We start from the raw sequence: 23,853 nt of genomic DNA, 5'->3' as shown, positions 1-23,853 counted from the left end.
CCCATTGTGACACAATCATATTGAAGTAGCCTACGTAGAAAATGTAATTATGGTTGTATTATTGCGTTATTGTGAGCCTAGGCCTACACCTTGCAAACACCATTGAGTAGATCCCTATTATACATTTGGTTGATTAAAAGTAGGGGTGTAAAGATTAACCGAGGGTAAGTAGCGTCACTGCTACAGTGGCAACAAAAGTTATCGAGTTTAGTGAAACGCAGATAACGCTGACGTTAACGTGTGTTGTAGTATCCTGAAGGAAGTCATTTTAGTCTCTATTAATTGGCAGAGTGATCTCGTTTAGAGGCATTTGGCCACGTTCTTATTATCAAAATGTTTGCTCAGTCTTTCAATCCAGTCAATCAAGTCTATGAATATAAAAATATAATGACATGCAATTGTAACTTTTCTCATGCCATTTAAAGTAGCAAAAAAAAGTATGGAAAATGAAATAAGATAAAGAACTACCTTTTGGGGCCTATTGCTGCATAGTATCGAATCATATCGAATCGTATCGAATCGCACTGAATCGTTCGGTATTAAACCACATCGTCTGTGAATCGTATCTTTATGAATTGATATATCGAATGGTCTTAAAAGGGAGAGATTCACGCCGCTAATTAAAAGCATCTACAAATCATCAAACGAATGAATTGTTCCAGTAGCCTCTCACATTTTTTTTTCAGAGTTTATAGGCTACCGATAGATTATGTCAAATGGATCGATTATGTCCGCTTTGACTGTTTCGTGTATGAGCCTGTAGCCTATAGCCTATATAGACTGCATGGCTGCCTGCCTCCAATTAAAGCTTGACGATTTAATCTGTAAATATGTGCAAATAAACAACATGACTGACAGGCTTCCGAGTAGACTCTCTTTCTTTTTTCTTTTAATTTCAAATCACGACAGATGCATTAGGCCTATGGTCTGTAGGCCATGCTATGCACATCTTTCTACCAAGCTCTGGGTCTTCTTCACCCGTCAACAACTGCACAGATGCGTCAGACGTTTTTGAAGTTTGCAGGTTAGAGCCAATTTCACAGTGTCCAGGTGTCTGGCCTAGTTGATGTTAATGATGCCTTAATTGGCAGGGTAAAACATCTTCCTGTTACTGAGCTGTTCCAGAAAAAAAATAAACAGTAAAACACGTTTTTGGTGCAATAAATAGGATATAAAATATTTTGTTTCAAGATTGATTCTTGCAGGAAGCGATTAGGCTACATCCACGTCTTCAAAACAAGGTGTCCGCTTCACTCTAGTCTGCCTGCCAGAAAGAAACATTTGTTTGTAGCTTATTACACTTTTTAGAGCCTAGTACTACACGTCACGCCCAGAAGCGGCCATGAGGAGAGGTCGACTGCTAGCGAATTGACGCCGCAATAATGGACACATACCGCAAGGAGTAGCCCCATCAATTCTATTAACTACCTATCCCAACGTCCTTGGCGTACGCCCTTCTCAATCGTATCTGCTTTTGATAGGTGGAATATTACTACGTACGGCGCCTCCTGTCCTGCCCGTTTCTTTACTGTAGGGCTGCACAACCAGCGTCCGTCTACGGAAATTAGAAATTCTTTGGTTGAACACTCCGTGCAACACTTGATAGCTTCCTGTGGTACCGCCCTTTGGGTGAGTGGATCTCGCCCTGGGAAGATTTCTTGGATTTAGCGTAGTGTCAGCAAAGTCGCACTGGGGTGAGCTCACACATTAATACAATTCTAGGTAAGAAAAACGTATTTTACTGTACTATTGTGTTTAAGTAGCATCGTATGGTGTTGTAGAAACCCCGTCGTTGACTAACGTTAACTTGTTAGCCATGCTAGCTTGCTAACTGGCTAAGCTGTCGTTGCCAGTGCTTACTTCACTCATACAAGGGCACTATAACGTTAGCTATCTTCTACACTTGCTAGGAAGGTGTTCTCAGAAACATTGATTTGTGATCTGTTTCTTTTGTAGACATCAATACTATGTAGTGTGTTTATTGTAACGTACACATCTGACAACCAGGATATACTTTTCTCAGTAACGTCAAGTTTAACGTTAGCACTACCTTCTTTATAGTGTGGCAATGCCATGGATGAATTGTTGTAGCATCGCTATGGATCATAATGTGTGAATCATAAGGCGACATAATCTCAGTTTGTAGAAACAGCAAACCTGTAAGCATATATTAACTTGATTGATTTGCCTGCTAATGTTACCTAACGTATCTTACCACTTTATACCTAACGTTATATGAAAGATGCGATTTCACGTAATGTATGATGACTAATGACCAACTCGACTGAGTTAGCTAGCTTGGATAGTTTGTAGAAATAAACAGTCCAGTCATTCAGCCCAGTTACTAAGGAGTTAGCCCATTGAGTCATTTGATATACCTAAATGTACATAGTGGATAGTTCTGGAGGATTTTGTGCGATGTTATTTGACTACGCTTGCCGTTAGCTAAGTGACAACGTTAATGGGATCGCTAACGTATTAATATAACATAAGTGAATTAGATTGGTCTTGTTGATGGCTGATACATGTTTGTCGCATCTTGGCCCCGCTGAAGCTTTCTTTCAGTCAACTTTTTCTTTCATTCTTTTGTGTTGTTGTAATGGTCAGTCTCCACTTTCGAGACATGTCTGATTAGCCATGCGAAAACGCACGAGCTCTGCTGAATGGAATTCCATAGCCTTCTCGCCATCGCTGAGCGGCCGCACACACACTAGCTGTTGGAAATGGCGAATTTATGCACCCATAGTTATTGTGTCTGCAACCGAAATGATAAAAACATAGCATTTGACACTTCAGTCAATACCATGGCACTTCATACGTTGCGTCGCCAGTTTGAATGAAGCGGTTTTCTATAATATCGGTGCCCTCCTCCCAGATAAATTAAGAATAGTAGCTTACAGATACATTAAGGACCTAATCGAGAATCATTCTACGCTACACGATCTCTTTGTCTTACCCCTTTATAATGATCCATTCTGTCGAGATAATGCCAGAATAAGTTCTGGGCTAGGGTGTGGTCCAACATAAGGAACAAGGGAGAGGGAGTTGTTTTTAAGACGCACCCAAGAAATCTGAGAGCTTCGCTCTTCTGTAGTGATTTAGCCCTGCCACTGGGAAGAAATACATATGGTATATGTTACTTGCATTGCGTATGTAATTTGGTATATGTCGTCTTCCATGTAAACAATGAACCCTGCAGCTGAACAATATGCATTGTAGTCTAGGCCTAGTTCTTCTGAATTGTATTCATAAGAAGCAGTCTTTGGTCATACAGCCAATCTCCCCAGTAAACAGGATTGACAACATTATTTTATCAGTGAAGTGATGTGATATTGATGGACTAAATGTGACATTCATTGACATGATCACGTTGATGCTGATATATTTGATTATAGCATGCAGACCATTGAGCCATGTCTTAGGTGTGGCCCAAGTTTCATTTGTGTGCACCCTGTTGGCATGAAGCCCTTTGTGCATGTGACATGATGCCATCACGTCTCCTTCATGTCTTGTACCATCGTGTACCATCATCATCTCTCCTGTGTGAGTCTGTCTGAGGGTAGGGTGCAGAAGATGAATGAGGTTGTTAGCATGCCACTCCAGAGAGCTGAGGAAGGCTAATTTTAGCCTGATCACTCCATCTGTTTGGTGTCATAATGGGAAAAATCCCTGCGTTTCCTCCCACAGTTGTACAGAGCCCCATGGTGACTTGTTTTTCTTACTTAAAAAAAAAAAATAATATATATATATTCTGAGTTGTGTTTGCAGTCTCTCACAATACATTTGCATTACCTCGCCATATTTTAGCTCGTATGTGTACCTGTAGTATTTTGTCTTTATTGAGAACACAAAGTATAATTGTGAAGTAATGCAAAAGTATTTCAAGGTATTACAAAAGAAGGGAGAGGAGGGGGAGGGACATTACCACAACTCTTAAAGTGCGTGTTTGCTTCACATATTAAGTATTGATGGTCATTTTAATACCACAGATAAATGAAGACCCAGTCAGACCAATGAGTCATCTCATATTATGTGGAAGAACACATAACAGAAACCTCAGGAAATAACGTCTGAATATAAAAATCATAAGTTCCAGTTCCAATATCAGTATGTCCGCACCCTTGGGGTAAATGTTTTATTAAATGTATTATTGGACAATTTCCACACAATTACTACTTAAGCCCAGGCCCAATCCTGTAGCTGTAACTCAGTGTTGGGGTATGTAGAAGGCCTGCCTTAGACCGGGGAAGGTATTAAGGTAATGATCAATGCACAATGCATGCTAGTCTTTTGACTAAGGAAACATGAACCAAATGCATGATTATTGTAAATATAGTTGTTGCTGTTTTTGAAACTGTTAAAAGTGAATAAGGGCCGAAGGAAATGTTGTCCAGCACACACTGGCCACAGTGGGGGAAAACAGTTCTAACAATTCATAACATCATCAATAGACTCAACTAAAAAAAGTCACACAATGTCAAAATCCCTTCAAATTCATTTAGTCTGATACTAGTTGACTGTATAGCGAAGTGAGCTGGAGTTTAAAATGCTGACATCATCTGTCTGTATTCGTCACAATAGGTTAAAGAAGGATGGGCGTTTCCCTGTATTTGCCTTGTCCTGTAGGTAAACGTGTCCCTCCTGTGTTTTGACGGTAAACAAATGACTTTCCCGTAAGAGCATTATGTTGCGGTAGATTAGACTGCTTTAGCCTCTGTTGGTGGGCTTGCAGACTTAGGGCCACAGCCCAAACCCACTGACCTGACATCCTCCATTTTTTGCAGGTGCAAGTAATATTTCCAGCACCATCATGAATCCTACTTTATTGTGTCCTTGGAGACATTGTGTCAGAAACTGTGCTGTGTTGTACAGCTGGCATGACTGCAGCCTGTATGCTGCCGCTGCAGTGTTGTCTTAGCATAGTGGAAAATGAGCCTAAGCTTTTGACACAAAAGGAGCTGTAGAGCAGAGAAAACGGTCCTATATTGGGATTAAAGCAGCTTTTCCTGGGCTGGGTTTTTAACTTCTTCTAACTCTTTTAGAAAGCAGAAGCTGAATAACTACGTCACCTGCAGTGTTCATGTATGAAATGATTTCACAAGCACAGGGGCATTTCACAAGTGCAGGGGCAGAGCTCTTGGTTTCTATCATAGTCAGACTTGACTGTTGTCAAGGTACATTACATTCTGTAGGAGATGAAGAGCATAAGCTTTCTTGGTGTCGTCTAGCGACGTATGAGTGTGTTCTGTTTGGGGACTGGAGCCAGGCGGTGACCTAACCTTGGGCTGTCATTGCTGTGACCACAACGGTTCACATGTAGACCTGCCTGAAGTGAGTCACAGTGTTCCGGCTGCTGTGTTTACTATCGCAACAGCCCGTCCAGTGCCACGCTCTATTTTTCCATTTTCCCCCAAACTGAGTTTTAGTGGTGTGCTCACTGCTCAGCCACCCGGCCCTCCAACAGTCGTGCCGCATGACATCCTCTACAGCACATAGGATCAAGGCCTCCTGGATGATATATGGCATACTGTCACAAGGCAGTGTTTTTGAGATTGAATTACACCAATAGGAAAGGCAGTTGGGGTTTGTATGGTTGTTTTGATTTGTTTTTTGTTTTTTTTTTAATAAAAGGGCACCCTGTAGTGTAGTGCTGTGACCAATGAATGATGTGGTGTTATGCAAGAGCACGGGTTGCATGTTTCATGTCCTCTGTCATCGCTTTCTGAAGTTTAACGTCCTCTCCTTGTCTTCGCCATGAGGTTTTCATGGAGAACTGCACATTTAAATGGGATTTGTTTTGTTCATGCAGGCTGCAGTGTTGCTGTAATAGTTGTTTTAAAGGCAGTGTGTCACTTGGAAAGAATGACTTTTCAGTGTCCTTGTGAGTATTACGACAGGCATGAAAACAGTTCTCAGTGCAGCAATGGGAAAGGAGCTTTTCACTAATGAGATAAGTCGGGTAGTTTCTGTGTGTGCTGGATGTAATAAGTAACACATGCATGAACAGTGTCCTGGTGCGTAGAACTCCCCCACCCCCAACCCCCCACTCATTGTTGTGTTCTTCTTGAGAGATGAGCTGCAGGAAGAGTTGGGTTCAGCGTTGGGTCACCAAGGGCTGGGAATGAGATGTTGTAAGAGCGAGTGCTCCAGCGCAGGGTCAAAGTGTGTGTGAGACAGGCCGCTTGTGGCTGGAGAATGGCAAACATCTGCTGGAAATGTGGAAAAAACGAGCTCATTTTTGACGAGTGACCATGGGAGAGATTTTCTAGCTAGTATATTCTTACTCTTAACCAGACAGAATTATTCTGCATTATTGTCCTGCTGCCTTTACTATGAATTTTGCACAATGTTACCGTTGTTAAGATCAGTCATCATGAGGGGGCATGCATGCTTGTAATTTCTAACTGACCCTAGCTCAGCTTATCTGGAGATATGTGTTTTTGTTGTTAATACTGAACATGGGCTAAGTGACTGTCCAGAGAATCTGGTGCTGTTTTTAGCATGAATGCTGCCATTGTGCCTCAGACAACTATAAAAGAGAGCAGTTTTGCCAGTGACCTTCCACTCTGCCTTGGTGTCACGCAGCTGATGGTGGAGAGGGAATTTGAAGCACATGCTTCATGCCTCAGATGGAGTGATAGCGAAGAGATATTCTTATATGTCATAACATCCTCTTGCTATTTGTTTTTCTTTTCATATTAAGGAATCCCCCCCATCTCTGGCTTGACATTACCAGACGACTGTATCCCTGCAAAAATGGCGTTGCCATTCAAGAAAGACCTGGAGAAGTACAAGGAGATAGATGAGGATGAGATCCTCAACAAGCTCTCAGAAGAGGAGCTCAAACAACTGGAAAATGCTCTGGAGGAGATGGACCCAGAGGTAAGGCAGGAGTGTTTTGAGAGGAATGAAGAAATGTCTTTTTCTCTCTCTGGTCGGCAACCTTGCTGGTTGACTTTATATGAAGTTGCACTCTGTAGTCTCATGCACTTGTGCTGTGGACAGCCCAGGGTTTGCACTCTGTAGTCTCATGCACAGGTGCTGTGGACAGCCCAGGGTTTGTTTGTTGATTTGCTTATTCAAATACCTCTCAGGCCTCTTGAAATGTTTATTATTTATTGTGAATACATTTCCCACGGCAACACCATAAGAGAGAGAGGGAAGATGATGGATTGTGTTTTTAATAATTGTTTTATTTATTTATTTTTCTTCCAGAATGCACTGTTGCCAGCTGGCCTGCGACAGAAAGACCAGACAGGGAAGCAAGCCACAGGCCCCTACGACCGAGACCGGCTGCTCACCTACCTGGAGAAGGAAGCCCTGGAGTACAAAGATAGAGAAGACGTGGTGCCCTTCACAGGGGAACGGAAAGGTGAGCCTGTGTGTGAGAGAGAGAGAGAGAGAGAGAGAGAGAGAGAGAGAGAGAGAGAGAGAGAGAGAGAGAGAGAGAGAGAGAGAGAGAGAGAGAGAGAGAGAGAGAGAGAGAGAGAGAGAGAGAGAGAGAGAGAGAGAGAGAGAGAGAGAGAGAGAGAGAGAGAGAGAGAGAGAGAGAGAGAGAGAGAGAGAGAGAGAGAGAGAGAGAGAGAGAGAGAGAGAGAGAGAGAGAGAGAGAGAGAGAGAGAGAGAGAGAGAGAGAGAGAGAGAGAGAGAGAGAGAGAGAGAGAGAGAGAGCGAGCTTTTCTCACCATCAGCACATAACTGCCTGAGTGAAATGTTTTCTGGTTTGTTTGGTCCAGTAGTGACGGAGGATCTGGTGTGTGTGTTTTCAGTCTCATGTTGGGCTTCTAGTTTTGCTGTAAAGTTAGGCATGTGGGACTGTGTGAGTGCAGTTGTGCATTTGTGGCAGCTGGCCGACTGGTGTTTTCTGAGTGTGTGGGCTGCTCAGCTTCTGTTGTAATTCCCACTCTGCTGGCACTGCAGGTATTACCAATGCACCCTCCGCCTCCTCTTATGCAACCAGCTGCAGTGTCACACACACACACACACACACACACACACACACACTCACTGAGAGAGGGGAATGCACCTACAATAAAATTATGGACGAGGTTGGTAACTTGAGATTCTTAGATGGAATCTTTTAAAGCAGCACATCCACACTGTAATGGAATTCCAGTGTGTCCATCCTTACTGGTGTGCGACTGCCGTCTGCACTCGTTTGCAGTGCGAGGTTTCTTTAGCGCTCTACGCTCTCACACACATAAAGAGCTCTGTAGGTCCTCAGACTGAACAAAGAAGCGTGTGGAATGAGTAATGAATTTTGAAGCTGTTCCAGAAGCTCTGAGTCTGTGTATGCATATGCAGGCAGATGTGTTTCAAGAGTCTGCCAGAGACTATACAGTCAGGGATCGTATTTTGTGTGTGTGAGCGTGAGAGAGAGAGAGGGAGCGAGAAAGGGACTTTGGTGCAAAAGGGTGGATATACACACATGTGAAATACGCCCAGAAACTCTTGGTGTAATGGAACGCTGTGTTCTGGAGTTCGTCCAGAGGAATTCCAGAGTGGTGAGTATTGGTCCCTGGTGGTGCGAGGGGGCTGCTGTCAGAATGGACCTTTGACACGTTCCTGCCCTCTGCACCCAGGACACTCCAGCCGAGGGGCTCCTCTCTGGCCCAGAGCTCAGCGCCGCTTGGCTCCGCGTGGACAGCGGAAGCTGTGGCGCTTGGGTCCAGTCCAGTCCCGCTACTAAAACACAAAGATGAATGGCCCGCTTAGAGCCCGGTCACAGATAAGTGATTTGGGTGATTTGAGATTTAATTGTTTTAACATTTAAAATGACTAGTGAAAAACAGAGGTGAATTATTACTGGTCTGAATTTGTGGTTCTGAGAACTGCACAGGAAGTGAGTAATTTTCCCCTAATGTTGTCTTCCTGAAAGGAGTCGAGAGAGAGACGTCATAGCATACCTTTTTGGCGGTTCACGTTTGGTCAGCTTCTGAGGCTTTTGGTGTGTGTAGAAGTGAGTGGCTGTGGTGGCACGGCAGCCTCATTCATCAGGCTGCTTCAGACTGGGCTGGGGCTGGCTGTGCCAAGGACTGCAGTGAGCCTGATTTAGGAGCGCTTGATCACTGTCTCTACACTCCTCCTCTGACAAGAGGGGTAGGTTTAGTGGGGTGACCACAAAGGCCCCTCCTCCTTTAGTCCAGGAACCACTCGGTCAAATCCCTGATTGATGAAGGATTTGTGCTATGGAGCTACCGCTAATGCAGAAAATGTTTAGTTGGTATGTTTTTTGGAGTAAACAGCAAATGCTGAACCATAAGGCACGAGTTGAGTGGCTGCTGTCGGAGCCCTGTGAGACTGCAGGGCTTTTCCCTCTCTGGTATTGGTCTCTCTTTTGTTTGTTTGCCTTCGCGAGCCAGACCAGTGACATTGATTGCTGTCTAATTGTTGTGTGTGAGGGGGAAACAGGAAGTGCTGGCCCCCTGTGGCATAGCCGCCCCTCGGCTGCTCTGCAGCGCAGCCACATTATTGAGCTCAAGTTCACGTTCTGCAGCGCAGCCACATTATTGAGCTCAAGTTCACGTTCTGCAGCGCAGCCACATTATTGAGCTCAAGTTCACGTTCTGCAGCGCAGCCACATTATTGAGCTCAAGTTCACGTTCTGCAGCGCAGCCACATTATTGAGCTCAAGTTCACGTTCTGCAGCGCAGCCACATTATTGAGCTCAAGTTCACGTTCTGCAGCGCAGCCACATTATTGAGCTCAAGTTCACGTTCTGCAGCGCAGCCACATTATTGAGCTCAAGTTCACGTTCTGCAGCGCAGCCACATTATTGAGCTCAAGTTCACGTTCTGCAGCGCAGCCACATTATTGAGCTCAAGTTCACGTTCTGCAGCGCAGCCACATTATTGAGCTCAAGTTCACCTTCTGCAGCGCAGCCACATTATTGAGCTCAAGTTCACGTTCTGCAGCGCAGCCACATTATTGAGCTCAAGTTCACGTTCTGCAGCGCAGCCACATTATTGAGCTCAAGTTCACCTTCTGCAGCGCAGCCACATTATTGAGCTCAAGTTCACGTTCTGCAGCGCAGCCACATTATTGAGCTCAAGTTCACGTTCTGCAGCGCAGCCACATTATTGAGCTCAAGTTCACGTTCTGCAGCGCAGCCACATTATTGAGCTCAAGTTCACGTTCTGCAGCGCAGCCACATTATTGAGCTCAAGTTCACCTTCTGCAGCGCAGCCACATTATTGAGCTCAAGTTCACGTTTATGGCTGAACTGATGCAGTGGGCAGGCTTTGCTTTTTGCTGTGGAGTCATGGCAACATTCTTGCTCTCGGTGCTAATGCCTTGCAGACACAGACGTTTCTTTTTAAAAATGCCAGGCTATTTCAAAAAGCTTTGTTCATTGTGGACTTGGTCATTTCCTGATGCAGCAGGGTGTCTTGCCCTCATATTGTGTTGTTACAGGCAGTGTCCTCTTGGATAGCGTTGTAGTTGTCCGGAGCGTGGAGCGCGCAGAACTGTACTCTTCCTCCCTGGGCAGCATGGCCCGAGTCTCTCCCATTTGAACTGTCCTCCTCCTCCCTGGGCAGCATGGCCGAGTCTCTCCCATTTGAACTGTACTCTTCCTCCCTGGGCAGCATGGCTGAGTCTCTCCCATTTGAACTGTCCTCCTCCTCCCTGGGCCTCTGGCCGCACTGCAGCAGCCATGAATTCAGCTTAACGATGACAAGGCTCTTCAGCGGATACTAATCTCCACTCATGAATCTCCTCGGCCGCAGGACCCCAGCCCAGCACAGCGCTCCGCTGCTCCCCACAGAACCCCCTCACCATGCTGGCCAAGGGAGCAGGGCCACTTCCTCCTCCTGGAGAGAGCCAGAGAATGAGGGGAACGGGTGAGCAGAGGGAGAAATGGAGAGAGAGAGAGAGAAAGAGAGAGAATGGGCCATCTGTCCATCACTGCAGGGGAGAGGAGGGAGAGGCAGCATGTGTAAACTCAAAGGGTCAGTTGTAGCCGAGCCACCCACTGCAGGTCACCATGGAAACCCGCCAAGCTCTGCTCCACAGTCCAGCCTGGTCAGCTACTAAGAAAAGAGGGACTCTCTCTTTTAACTCTGTTTTCAAAACATCAGAGAGAGAACATACTTTAGCAAGGGCAGCACACATCAAGGAATCTACACAGACATATCTCTGTGCTTACTAAATCTACACAGACATATCCCTGTGCTTAATAAATCTACACAGACATATCCCTGTGCTTAATAAATCTACACAGACATATCCCTGTGCTTAATAAATCTACACAGACATATCCCTGTGCTTAATAAATCTACACAGACATATCCCTGTGCTCAATAAAGAGGTGCTTTCCAGAGGAGCCAGTGATTGAATTGAGGACGCATGAAAGTGACCTCTCCTTGATAAAACTGAATCTGACCTTGTTCGCGGTGCTCGCAGATGGCCTCTGGGGCGACGCTTCCTCTCCTCTCCCTGTGTTAGCTATATGGGATTTCAGTGCCACCTTACCAGAATCATGGGCACTCTCTATTTCCATGTCCTGTCAGGATGGGCCTGCTCTCTCTCAGCTTCTGCGTCTCCACTTTGCAAAAGGGTCTGCACTGCGGTGTGTTTGACTCTTTCACACGCCTCTCAGAGAATGGCACAAGTAAACCAAGGCAGTGTTCACTCCCAAGATTAACGATGGCTTATGTCAGAGTGCATCAGGAACAGCAGTGTTTTATAAACATCATTTCAGTCATGCAGTCAGTGTAATTACTCTAAATACAGTTTTCTCTCCTCTTGGCAGGGGTCTGCAGGGGGGTGCTCTCGTAGGGGAAACTTCCCCCTGCTGAGTTGAAGAATTACTCATTCTGTTTTCCCCCCACAGAAATAGTTTTCCACCTACCTCATCCTTTGTAGGCTCTTGCTAAACTTGATTGGGCCATATTTCAGGGTCCAAACGTCCTCGTTTCTGGTATGGCGGCACGTTTGTTGATTTGTGGCGTTCCTTTTCATGGGCCGTTGCGTTTCTGTTGCTGTTCCTGGGGGACCGCTTGTGTGTTTCCTGAAAGATTCAGATGTTGTGTCACTGTCTTGATGGAAACTGCTGTGGAGGCCTAGTCTCTAGCGTCAGATGCTAGTCACAGATAGGAGAGAAGAGTACACACACACACACACACACACACACACACACACAAATACAGGAATGTCCACCCAGTCCTGGACCGGCCTCTCCGGAAACATGCCCGCCTTGATAAGACGTCTGCATCTTAATCCATGTCTTTATATGTGGTCAGTCAGGATCCTGTGGAGGTGGTGCTACATAAACAGGTCCTTGGTCCCCTGGATAATTAAATCCATAGGTCCTGGGGCTCAATTGTTAAAGACCATAGTAATGATGATACTTAGATGTTAGATGTTGTAAATGTTTCAGACTCGTATTTAGCTTCTTTATCATGCTATTACCTCTCTCCTGTTCTCGAGGCCATGGTCCTCCACACACACACACACACGCACAATTTAACGTGAGCTATTTCTTGAAGATGGAGGCGGCTCCTGTCAGAGGCCCCAGGGAGGCTCGTCATCTGTCAGTGCAGGGTACCCAGTGTAGGTGCTAACATGTCCCCAGCCACCGTCAGCAGTGTCCAGCTCTCCCATCGCTTCACTGTGTGGGGTGGTCATGCACCTTGGACATCACTGGCTTGCGCTGCAGTAGATGACTTTCTTTATCTGCACTGAGCTGAAAGTCTATCCCCGTAGATCATGTGTCTTCAAATGAGATCGACTTGCAGACACAGTAATGATCATGGTGTAGAGGCGCTGGATGTGGCGGATATCTCCCTGCAGGCCACTGCTTTATGCACTCATTGGCTAAGTGCGCACACATGATGCAACACACCAGAATTCTGTCAAAAAGGAACACGAAGCACCAACCAAGTGAACACCACATCCTTTAATGTGGCGCTCATCTTAAAAACAGATGTCTGTTTCCATTTGGAAGTTCTTTTGAAAAGTGCTTTGCGAGCAGTGAGCGACGTCAGAGATATGAAGCTGGTTGCAGGTCTGAGTTTGGAATCTTTAACCCCCCGTGCACCAATAAAGGGATCTGGAGGGTCTCCATGGGACTCGACTACAAAGCGGTTTTCTGTGGCGGCCATGACCGAGAGAAAGTGAGGGGGGTTTGGGTTCCATAGTGGTCAGCATGTTCTGGGGACGGAGTGGAGAGGACCATGCAGCTGGGTCACGGCACTAGAGTGAGTCACTGTGGAAAGCCAAGGCTGACGGGGAAATGTGATCGCGTGTTGTGGTTTCTGCTGGCTTTGCTGTGGGGCTCTAGCCTGGCACGCCCTCCCAGTGACGCAACGCCTTCAGGCTTTTGCTGCTGGTCTGGTCAACTGCTCATTGAGAAGGATTTCTGAGTTCCCGAAATCTGCGGAACTGCCCCCTTTGGTCGAGAACCAATCAACTTTGAGCAGCTCCAACGGCTCTGGGTAGAGGCGTGTTCAAGGCAGAGGAAAGAGTGTTGTTATTGGTTTAAACTCGGCAAACCGCTTTCTGACATCTACCAGTAGCAAATCGAGGCACTTAAAGGAGGCGGGTCAACCAGCGCTTGCTAGAAACCGTGTTAGCACAGGCTGTTGGTCAGACTAAAGTCTCGCAGAGCCTTTGAAAGTCGATGGTAATCAGGCTAGTGGGGCTCATTTCTGACTCTAATGGCAAGTGTGTGCAGTGCACCCTGTACAGATTATGCACTCAGCCACCAGATGTGAGCTGTACTGCACCTCAGCTTGATTAGTTTATTTATTTCAAGATGCGAGACTAGAACAGGATGAGTTGGAATAGAATAACACCGTTGCAGCCTTTTCTCTTCCTTTTGTCAGAGGTGGAAAAGTTCAGCTTCAGAAAGTAAAAATCCAACCATGTATTCGTTCTACCTGTGGACTTAACACAGGTGATCTCACTACTTAGCTGTTCTATACCTAACTGAAGAGGTGTGCTAATTAGAATCAGCTGGTTTAAATGAATGGTTGGCACAGATATGTGGTAGGACTGTTACTTTCTGAAGCTGGACTTTTCCACCTCTGCCTTTTGTTTATGTTCAGCTGTGGTATGTCTGTATTCCCATCACCTACCCTTTTAAAAGCTAAAAAAGATGAGCGCTCATCAGGCACAGTGAACTCTCCTCCTGTTCTTTGCCCTGTGAGTTTGACAAATAGTGTGTTTTAAGCAATAACACATTACCTCAGGTGACTGACAACTTGGGCAGATTAAGATCCTCTTGATTGCCTCATTTGGCGCAATTCAACAGTAGTTTTGGTTCTTCTTGATATTGGATGAGCCAGATCTCCATGGTGATGTCTCACAGCTGACTGGACTCTCACAGCTGATCCTGACTTGGACTCATGAAGCATAAAACAGACACGCTGTGTGTGACAGCGGCCCTTGCAGAATAGAGTCTTTGTGCTTAAGCTTAACCATGTGCTCACAGCCTGATACAGCTGATGTGCTCGTAGTGAGATCACACGTTCCACTCAGGTGAAAAAATATTTTGTGTGCATAAGGCACGTATGCATGCATGTGTGTGTACTGTATGTGTGTGACCGTAGACTAATCGTTGTTCTTTTGCCATCAGGAAAAGCGTTTGTGCCCAAGCAGAAGCCCATGGAAACCCGACAGGAGGATGTGACGACCCTTGACCCGGAACTAGAAGAAGCCCTCTCCAGCGCCACAGACACAGAACTCTGTGACCTTGCAGGTAGGAAGAGTGAGGGAACGTAGAGTGTCTCCTGTTCTGCTGTCTACAGTTACTGGACTGGTAGTACATCAAATTTCATCACATTTGGCTGACGCCTTGTAACCAAGGCGACTGCAGCGACTAGTAGCATTGCCAGGACAACAGCTAACCACATTGTAGGTCCTGCAAGTTCAACATTTTAGTTTAAGAAACAAACGGCTCACTCACACAGACCGGCCTAGTGGGAAAGAGGGCAACCCTAACAAAGGACCCTCAGTTGCCATCCTAGTCATCCCTCTTCACTCGCTGAGTGACTCTGAAGTCAAAGCTTTTAGGGAGCCTAATTCAGTGGACCTGGCTGCGGGGAGGAATAGACGTCTCTTTTTTTTTTACTTTTGTTGTTTTTGTGTCTCTGATGTCAGTTGTGCTTGTAACTCTGCAGTCTGTTCACCAGAGCCTTTCAGTGCTCTGTGAAGAGAAAGCGAGAAAGCCCCTTTTAAAAAGCCAGATAGAGATCCCCAGGGCGGCCCCTTTTGAATGCAGCGTTCCCATCCGCAGGGCCGGCCCACGTCTCCCTTACTTTTGGGTCTGTTTCGCCCCCTCACGCATAAAAATACATTTCCACATGTCTGTTATGGAAAACAATGGAACATCACCCCTCCCTGTAATCCACTGGGGAATTGCACTCGTGTACTGCTGCTCATCCTGTCCACATGTCGGCTTGTGCTCTTTGTCAGCCCACTTGCAGATTTAAGGATTAATTGATAGCACCAAACTCCAACATGAACATTATTAACATTATGCTTTACATACTTATTAAGATGTATTTATTTGTGTTTGTTTGTTTGTGTTTCTAACAGCGATCCTTGGGGTGCACACACTAGTGACGAGTACACAGAGCTATGACGGGACCAGCAGTAAAGACGGCTACAATAGTGAGTACACCTCCGCTCACTGCAGCTTTCACACTTTAAAACTCCTACAATAGTGAGTACACCTCCGCTCACTGCAGCTTTCACACTTTAAAACTCCTACAATAGTGAGTACACCTCCGCTCACTGCAGCTTTCACTTTATAAAACTCCTACAATAGTGAGTACACCTCCGCTCACTGCAGCTTTCACTTTATAAAACTCCTACAATAGTGAGTACACCTCCGCTCACTGCAGCTTTCACTTTATAAAACTCCTACAATAGTGAGTACACCTCCGCTCACTGCAGCTTTCACACTTTAAAACTCCTACAATAGTGAGTACACCTCCGCTCACTGCAGCTTACACACTTTAAAACTCCTACAATAGTGAGTACACCTCCGCTCACTGCAGCTTTCACACTTTAAAACTCCTACAATAGTGAGTACACCTCCGCTCACTGCAGCTTTCACTTTATAAAACTCCTACAATAGTGAGTACACCTCCGCTCACTGCAGCTTACACTTTATAAAACTCCTACAATAGTGAGTACACCTCCGCTCACTGCAGCTTTCACTTTATAAAACTCCTACAATAGTGAGTACACCTCCGCTCACTGCAGCTTTCACACTTTAAAACTCCTACAATAGTGAGTACACCTCCGCTCACTGCAGCTTTCACACTTTAAAACTCCTACAATAGTGAGTACACCTCCGCTCACTGCAGCTTTCACTTTATAAAACTCCTACAATAGTGAGTACACCTCCGCTCACTGCAGCTTACACTTTATAAAACTCCTACAATAGTGAGTACACCTCCGCTCACTACAGCTTACACTTTATAAAACTCCTACAATAGTGAGTACACCTCCGCTCACTGCAGCTTTCACTTTATAAAACTCCTTCAATCCTTGAATCCTTGAATACACCAAACCCTTTTCCACTGTCTGCTACCACCAAGATAATTACTTCTACCAGGGTGTAGGGATTACCATAGAAACCTCTGTAATCTCATCTCTCATGGTAGACATCATCAAGGGTGAAAAGGTCAATCCTGTTTTTGACGAGCCGCCCAACCCCACCAACGTCGAGGAGACGCTGCAGCGGATAAAGTCAGACGACTCCTCTTTGACTGAGGTCAACCTCAACAACATCAAGGTATACTAGTATGTGCTCGGGGGGTTACAAACCAGATATTTTGCTGTGCAAAGGTTCTAACACCTCGTGTTATCGTGTTATCTTGTAGAATATTCCGATACCCACACTGAAGGACTTTGCTAAGGCCATGGAGAAGAATACGCACGTGAAGAAGTTCAGCCTGGCGGCCACACGGAGCAACGACCCCATTGCCGTGGTGAGCTACGGCAGCAGAGATCTGTCCATAGGAGTTGTGCCATAGCCAAGAGCTGAAGAAATAAACCAGCTCACGATTAAAGACGGGCCGTAGCTTTGTGTTTTGATCTCCCTGCTGCTCTATTTACACTGCAGCTGAGCTCTGCTGGCTGTCTGCTATACAGAACTTCACCAAACCCATTATTACACCCCGATTGCTTTCTTGAAACACTCTCAGAAATCTGGTGCCTATGAAGCCCTTTTCAAAGACTTACTAAAATAGCTCTGTTCTGACAAAACCTGTCTTTCTTCATAAGCCTGTTGGGATTTCTGGATGAATGAGCACATTTACTGGCCCTGCAGGTTCACATCCTGTTCCCTTGGGCTGTGTTTACTTTCACATTCACCGGCCGTGTAACAGTGGGACATCATGAAGTGTCTTACAGTACGTTTCCTCTCTCTGGACAGGCGTTTAGTGATATGCTGCGAGAGAACAAGGCCCTGAAGAGCCTCAACCTGGAGTCCAACTTCATCACCAGCGCTGGGGTGCAGGCCTTAGTTGAAGCCCTGAGGGACAATGAGGGACTCATAGAGATCAAAATTGACAATCAGGTATTGACCGCATCTATACATTTTCTGCATCAAACTTTTGCTATTTTTACCTGGATGATGACTAGTCATTGACATCCGTAATCAAGTGCATTTGAAGTATACTGATTTCACTTTGATGGAGCAAAGTTAGATTGTTTCTTTGCAGAGGACCCAAAAGTAGAATTTAGGCCTGCCCTGTATTGGATGGCATTTATGATTGTCGTGGCAGATACAGACAGGAGCTCTAAACAACATAATCTTTGACCACTGAACAAGCCTGAGAAGTCACTCTATCCTGAGTATAGACCTCTGATGTTTGCCTACAAAAAGCCACCATCTTTGCCAAAATAAGGAGATCTGGTATCTTGAGATTTTTTCTATGGGAAAATAACATGGGGATTTTGAATTTTCGCACCTGCTAAACTCTCACGGGGGTGAAGAAATTGGAAATGCAGACGTTTTGCGCCACAAAGTTTTGTCCTCAAGTGGATACTGTGATCTATGGCACACTTTGATCTTTGCTACCCCAGAGCTAACTTACAATGCAACTTGCCATAGGCAGTTAGCGTCAATTAAAACCCGGAACTCCTTATATGGGCAAAGATGGCAGCTTTGGATCCTATTTGTAGGTGAACTTCAGAGGTCTATGGTAGTACGGCGCAGTTGAGCGCATCTAGGCTGACCGGCTCCTGTCTGTGTGTGTAGTACGGCGCAGTTGAGCGCATCTAGGCTGACCTGCTCCTGTGTGTGTGTGTGTGCGTTGCTCAGCGACAGCAGCTGGGAGCCAACGCTGAGATGGAGATCGCCAAGATGCTGGAGCAGAACCCGAGCATCATCAAGTTTGGGTACCACTTCACCCAGCAAGGCCCGAGGTCCAGAGCAGCAGCAGCCATCACCAAGAACAACGACCTGGGTAAGAGCGCCGCTCCTCTGAGGCCCAGAGCCCCTCTCAGGGACCACCTGCAGAGGCCACGCGAGACACACATTACACGGCACACAACACGTTATTGCTCTCTCTGCTGCCACTTTTTGGAGATGCCAACTGTGGACTACAGATCTCTGGTTGCTATGTGACATCATCTGCATTGGCTGTATATGACATGATGGATGGATAGTTACAATAATGCTTGGTGCTCTGGGTAAAAAAAAAAAAAAAAGTACCCCACCCCCAGGAAGTCATTGTGTAGTCTGGTAGGGGCACACCCTGTTTTAACAGTAATTGTTTGTATCGGGTTGTGTAAGCCATTTAGCAGAAAACAAAAAACAAAAAAAACAATTCTCAAGGATAACATTATGAACATCTGTGGGTGACACTGTCTTACCACTTTAGCCCTGCCAGAGGTCAGGCAGTTTTGCTTTGTATAAAAGCCCAGATGGTCCTTCGAGACGGATGCCGATTTATTAATGGAACACTAGTAGAGAAGTGGGTTATATATGCAGAAGAAAAAGTCTGCTTAGAAATAGTTGCCACCAGTAATAAATGTGTTCACCATGACTTTCTGACTTATCGTTCAGCAATAATTTGAAGATGGTTATTTGACTGCTGTTGGGCCAGACGCGTAAGGGGATGTGTGGGAAAGTGAGCTGGGGATTGGAGACGTAAGTCCCTGGTGTTCAGTCATTTCCTCCCTGTTCAGCGCCTCCCCCATGGGCTTCTTCAGGGCCATTACACAGGCTGGCCAAGTTCTAGTCTCACAGACCTCCAAATGAATGTGGGGACAGAGGAGATGAAGGACGTTTTGTTCTGTCTGCTTTTTGGAAGGTGTCCTAACTATTTAACTGCGTTACAGACTCTTGTGAATAAGTGATTGTTGAATCTCATTGGCGCGGTGAAGGAGACTGAAACCCTTGTGTGCAACTGTGTGGTTTTGCTTGTTTATTGTTTCTGTTTGCGTGTCTTCTCTCTGTTGAAGCCCCTCAGCTGCCCTGCTGTGGGTGGGGTCACGACCTCTCCGCGCCCTCTGCGGCCTAGGTGCCCAGCTCAGACGAGACGCCCACAGACACCGCGCCACCTGTGTGGGGTGCCCCCTGCCACCTGTGTGGGGTGCCCCCTGCCACCCGGGTATCTGGTGTGCGCATGGTAGTGCGGCCCTGAGACCGGAGCATGCCCTCTTAACCTAACCGTGTTCCCTAACAGTCACATCTTGCCGTGTGTGGGAGTAGATATTAACCTGGCTCACGCTGAAAGGCCTGTATTTAGACTAAGTATGAGTTGGGTTTATTTCCAGGACTGCTGCTGCTTACTCAAAGAAGGGTTGAGCTGATTTTCAGACGTTACGGTAGTAGAGGTGCTTGCTCACACAGAAACCGCTAGTCTAGATGAAAACTGAAGAACCTTTTCAGGTAGCTGCATCTTTATTACCTCCACCAAGGAGGTTGTTTTTCACCTGTGTCCGTTTGTTGGTTTGTAAGCAGGATCACACAAAAAAGTACTGGCTGGATTTTCATGAAAACTGGTGGAAATGTGTGGAATGGGCCAAGGAAAAATCCACCTGATCTTAGAGTGGATCCATCCAAATTTGTCTTTACCTTGGCTAATGTTGTGAAATATGGTGTTCAAAGGGACACTGAGTTTCACTTTCCCAAATGGACTGTGGCTAAGTTACCACGTTTCATGAAAATCGGCCCACTAGTTTTTGTACCATCTTGCTAATAAACAATTAATAGGCCAACAAGCAAACAGACACGGGTGAAAGCAAACCCTCCCTGGCAGAGGATCTGTTACAAATCTAGTGAGGTTGGCGCTTCACTGTGTGTCTTTCTCATTGGATCCATTATTTAGTTATCTCATTGAGAAGAATGAAATCAAGTCAGGTGCTGTGTGTGTGTCCGGAGTGCTGTAACATACTTATTAAGTTCATTTCTAAATGTCCTTCTTGTTAAGCCTCCGTGAATGCAGGCTCATAATTCCTCAGTTAGCTTCTGACTTACTGTCTGTTTTTATTACAGGTCACAATTCACAGTGCATGTTTCAATTTCACTGGTTTGTCTTTGGTCTAAATGTAGTAAATTAGTTTTGTCCAGATAAGAGTGACTGGTGGATCTAACACTGCAGCATGGGCTGGACACAGCTGACCCTCACAACCACAGGCAGCTACAGTACGCCACATGGCCACAGCTCTGTACGGCAACACACACGCCTGGGTGCTGAGAAATAACCTGAGCACGTCTCTGTCCTGCTTCCTTCCGCAGTGCGCCGGAAACGAATGGAGAGGGAGTAGAGGTGCTGAGCGGCCGGCCCACTCCACTCCGTCCCCGTCTGCCTGCCTGCCTGCCTGCCAAACCCCCCCGCTCCCCCCGCTCCTCGGCTCCCCCCCTCCTCGGCCCCGACTCCACTGCACCCCCCCGACTCCACTGCACCCCCCCAGTCTTGTGCCAAAACTCTCGGAGCAGCAAGGCATCCTCACCACCCAGAGCTCCCCCGGGAAGAAGGGAAATAACTGGAACAGCCCTCTTCTTTTCTTTTCTCTGCATTTACATTTTGTGTTTGTTTTTTGCTGTTATTATATGTTATATATATTATCATTCCAGCTGTGATTTTTTTTTTTTTCCAAGAGTTGTCATTCCATTTGTTTTTCATCATTTTCTTGTCTTGCTTGTGCAAGATGTTTTGGCTTGCTAATGGTTTTGTTCATTTGGGTATTTTTGGGGGTATTAATTTTTGTTTTGTTTTTGTACTCAGCTGAAAACTAGGATAGGATGACTACAGCTTACTGGACTGTACAAATCCTTGGTCATCAGTACATGCATCTAGCTCTGTAGGGCCAACCTTTAAGAGCACATGTAACAGAAAGAGTAGAAAGGATGTTATTGGTCCATCCGGGCCAGGTGATCACTGAGCCTCTCGGACTCAGGCCCATCTCTAAAGGCTGACCTCTGACCCTCTCAAGCGTCACTGCAAGAGGTGGGAGATGGACGCGCGCTCTAGACTGAGCTTTGGACATCTTCTGATGAGGGCTCACAGGGCTTTTGTGGCCGACTCCATGGAAAGATCTAAGTTTGAAGTCTTCAGTGTGTCTCTGCTAGTCTAGGTGTCTCTTCATGGTTTTCACCAGGTCCCTTTTTTCATTGGTGTGTTAATCAAGCACCATGCAGTCTGCACTCATAATCCAGGTGCTTGATTTGATACACCTGTGGAAAGGGACCGTATGAACCTCCTGAATAGGGAGAGACAGGGTTCCTATGTCTGGCACGTGAGCTTGGGCCGCTTCATCTCCTGTGTGTTACGCAGTGCAGCTGTGGGGGGAGGCCAGAAGCGCATCAGGTGCCGTGTTCAGTGGCAGAGGACTGGGACGCTGTCAGACACCTACTGCAGGCTGGACTGAGCTGGACAGTCTGCTGGTTAAATACAGCACAGGCCTCTATGCATGCGTTAGCACTCCACAAACTAGCACTGCTGACTGCCCCACCGGGCCTGTTTATCCGAGGTGTCACACATGTGGATAACAGCACATAGCTTTCAGTGTTTGTGTGTGTGAGCGATAGTCCGTGTGTGTGTGTCTGAGAGAGAAAGAGAGAGTGCGTGTGTGTGTGTGTGAGTGTAAGTGATTTGAGAAGTCAGAGGGATTGGGACTGGGAGTGGACATGCACCTCTAGAGCAGGTTTGACTGCTTCACCATAGTCCCCTCCCTACTGAAGTGCCCTCGCTGGGACACGGTTCTGTTGAATCTCTTATGCTTTGTGTTCCCCTGGCAAGGGACAAGGGAACTAGACAATTAGCATCTTGTTTGATTTGAACTATTTTAAATGCTAAAAAGGTAATTTTTAAAAAGGAAAAACAAAAGAAATAAAAAGCAGATCAGGTTAATGCGTTTCAAAAGAGTAGCCAGACGAAAGCTGGTCTACCGATGCCAAAGACTGATGCAGCTCATGAACACTGGTGGGCTCCTTTATGTTTGGATCTGGGTTGTACTTTGACTATGTTTGCTGTAATGTCTAGCTTAAAGGATGGAGGGCGCTCCATTCAGAGTCAACTGTGGTTATAATTGTGGAGCTAAATGCTGGGATAACCTGTGCACAAGGTCTCTGGACTCCCAGGCTGTCACACCACTAAGGCGGAAACGATCCCCCCGCACACTAATGCACATACACTCACTCTTGCAAACACACATACACATAATTGTGTTTCTATATAGGATGCTAGCAGAAGTATGCTGTTCATTATGGAAGAGGTCAACAGGAATTGGCTGGATCTTTTTTCACGGGAACACGTGAGCATGCTTTAGATGTGATCGCTCAGACCAATTTAGCATTCCATTTTATGTTCTGTTGTTTGCACCTCTTTTTGAATAGAGATGTGTTAACATAGCCTTGTGGACCAATCAGCACGTCTGTGATCATGCTTGTCTATTTTTCTGTCTGTCTTTTGTCTATGAACTTGAGTGTATGTATTGCGATTCATTTTTAAGGTTTTGTACATCTGTGCTTTGAGCCATGATGTCAGGTGTTTTTGCTTTTGTTTGTTTGTTTGTTTGTTTGTTTTGTTATGTTTCTTTTTTTTTGTCTTTTCGGGTAGCTGGATCATGCTTATATAAACCACGTCAGTGAAATGGCTCTTGCCCTGTGACATGTCTGATCTTTTGATGTGTAATATAGATATCCATCTCGAGACCTCTTCTTCACAGAAACTCTTCCCAACCCTTCGTATATAATACAAATATCTATATAGAATAATAAATATCAATGGTAAGGCACTCTCCGCAGATTTTTTTTTACCTTAATACTTCAACTCTGGACTCAAGAAGAGGAAATATTATGTACTGTTATTAACTCCATGGCTCTCTGTGGCACTGTAAAAAGAATGAAACATTCTGAATAATAAATGTTTTTACGTATCACTGTTGTCTCCCGTATGTTTCCCTCATCCTGAGAACACTCAGCTGGCAGAACTAAAACCGTCATTATAGCCGCCAATACAAACTGGTACACTGTTGCAAATTACATGTACAATTTTATGTAGGCCATAAGCAGTGCAAAAACATGTGTGTTCCTGCCGTTAGGAGGTAGTTTCCATGGTGATTCCCATAAAGTCAGATCCATATATAGCTGAGGAAAGCCTGCAGGTGGTGCCTCTCTAATTGAATCCAGTCTCTATGATTGTTTGCTCATGCCTGGAAGATGATGTAATGCAGCTATGTCATTCTGTGCACTTTTGCCAGAACAGAGAGAGCACTGCTTTATCTTCACACTGGGAATGCTTGGGGCCACATAGTAAACTTTGTCCCATCCGGAGTTATCAGCCTCAACTGAGTTTCTTTCTACTGCCCAATAGACAAGAGTAGGGAAAAAAGAAAACTTTTTGTGTGTATGTGAAACTGACACTCTAGACTGATGTTAAATAT

At 45.7% G+C, this 23,853-nt stretch overlaps 1 protein-coding gene across 2 annotated transcripts; it reads left to right on the top strand.

The window, feature by feature from the left end:
* The first annotated feature begins 1,365 nt into the window (after window positions 1-1,365).
* On the top strand, window positions 1,366-23,349 carry tmod2 (tropomodulin 2). 2 transcript variants are annotated; one of them, XM_062548785.1, is made up of 10 exons: window positions 1,366-1,694; window positions 6,704-6,882; window positions 7,216-7,372; window positions 14,579-14,701; window positions 15,541-15,615; window positions 16,617-16,747; window positions 16,836-16,943; window positions 17,390-17,533; window positions 18,281-18,425; window positions 20,705-23,349. In XM_062548785.1, the coding sequence occupies exons 2-10, from the start codon at window positions 6,757-6,759 to the stop codon at window positions 20,731-20,733; spliced, it is 1,038 nt and encodes a 345-aa protein (XP_062404769.1). In that variant the 5' UTR covers window positions 1,366-1,694; window positions 6,704-6,756; the 3' UTR covers window positions 20,734-23,349. The 2 variants fall into 2 exon arrangements, with proteins under 2 accessions (XP_062404769.1, XP_062404768.1); XM_062548784.1 differs by having other exon boundaries at window positions 1,367-1,722.
* The last annotated feature ends 504 nt before the right edge of the window (window positions 23,350-23,853 follow it).

Source organism: Sardina pilchardus, chromosome 11 (genome assembly GCF_963854185.1).
Source record: "Sardina pilchardus chromosome 11, fSarPil1.1, whole genome shotgun sequence".
Classification (NCBI taxonomy): Eukaryota; Metazoa; Chordata; class Actinopteri; order Clupeiformes; family Clupeidae; genus Sardina; species Sardina pilchardus.
This window is presented reverse-complemented; position numbering and strand designations above follow the sequence as displayed.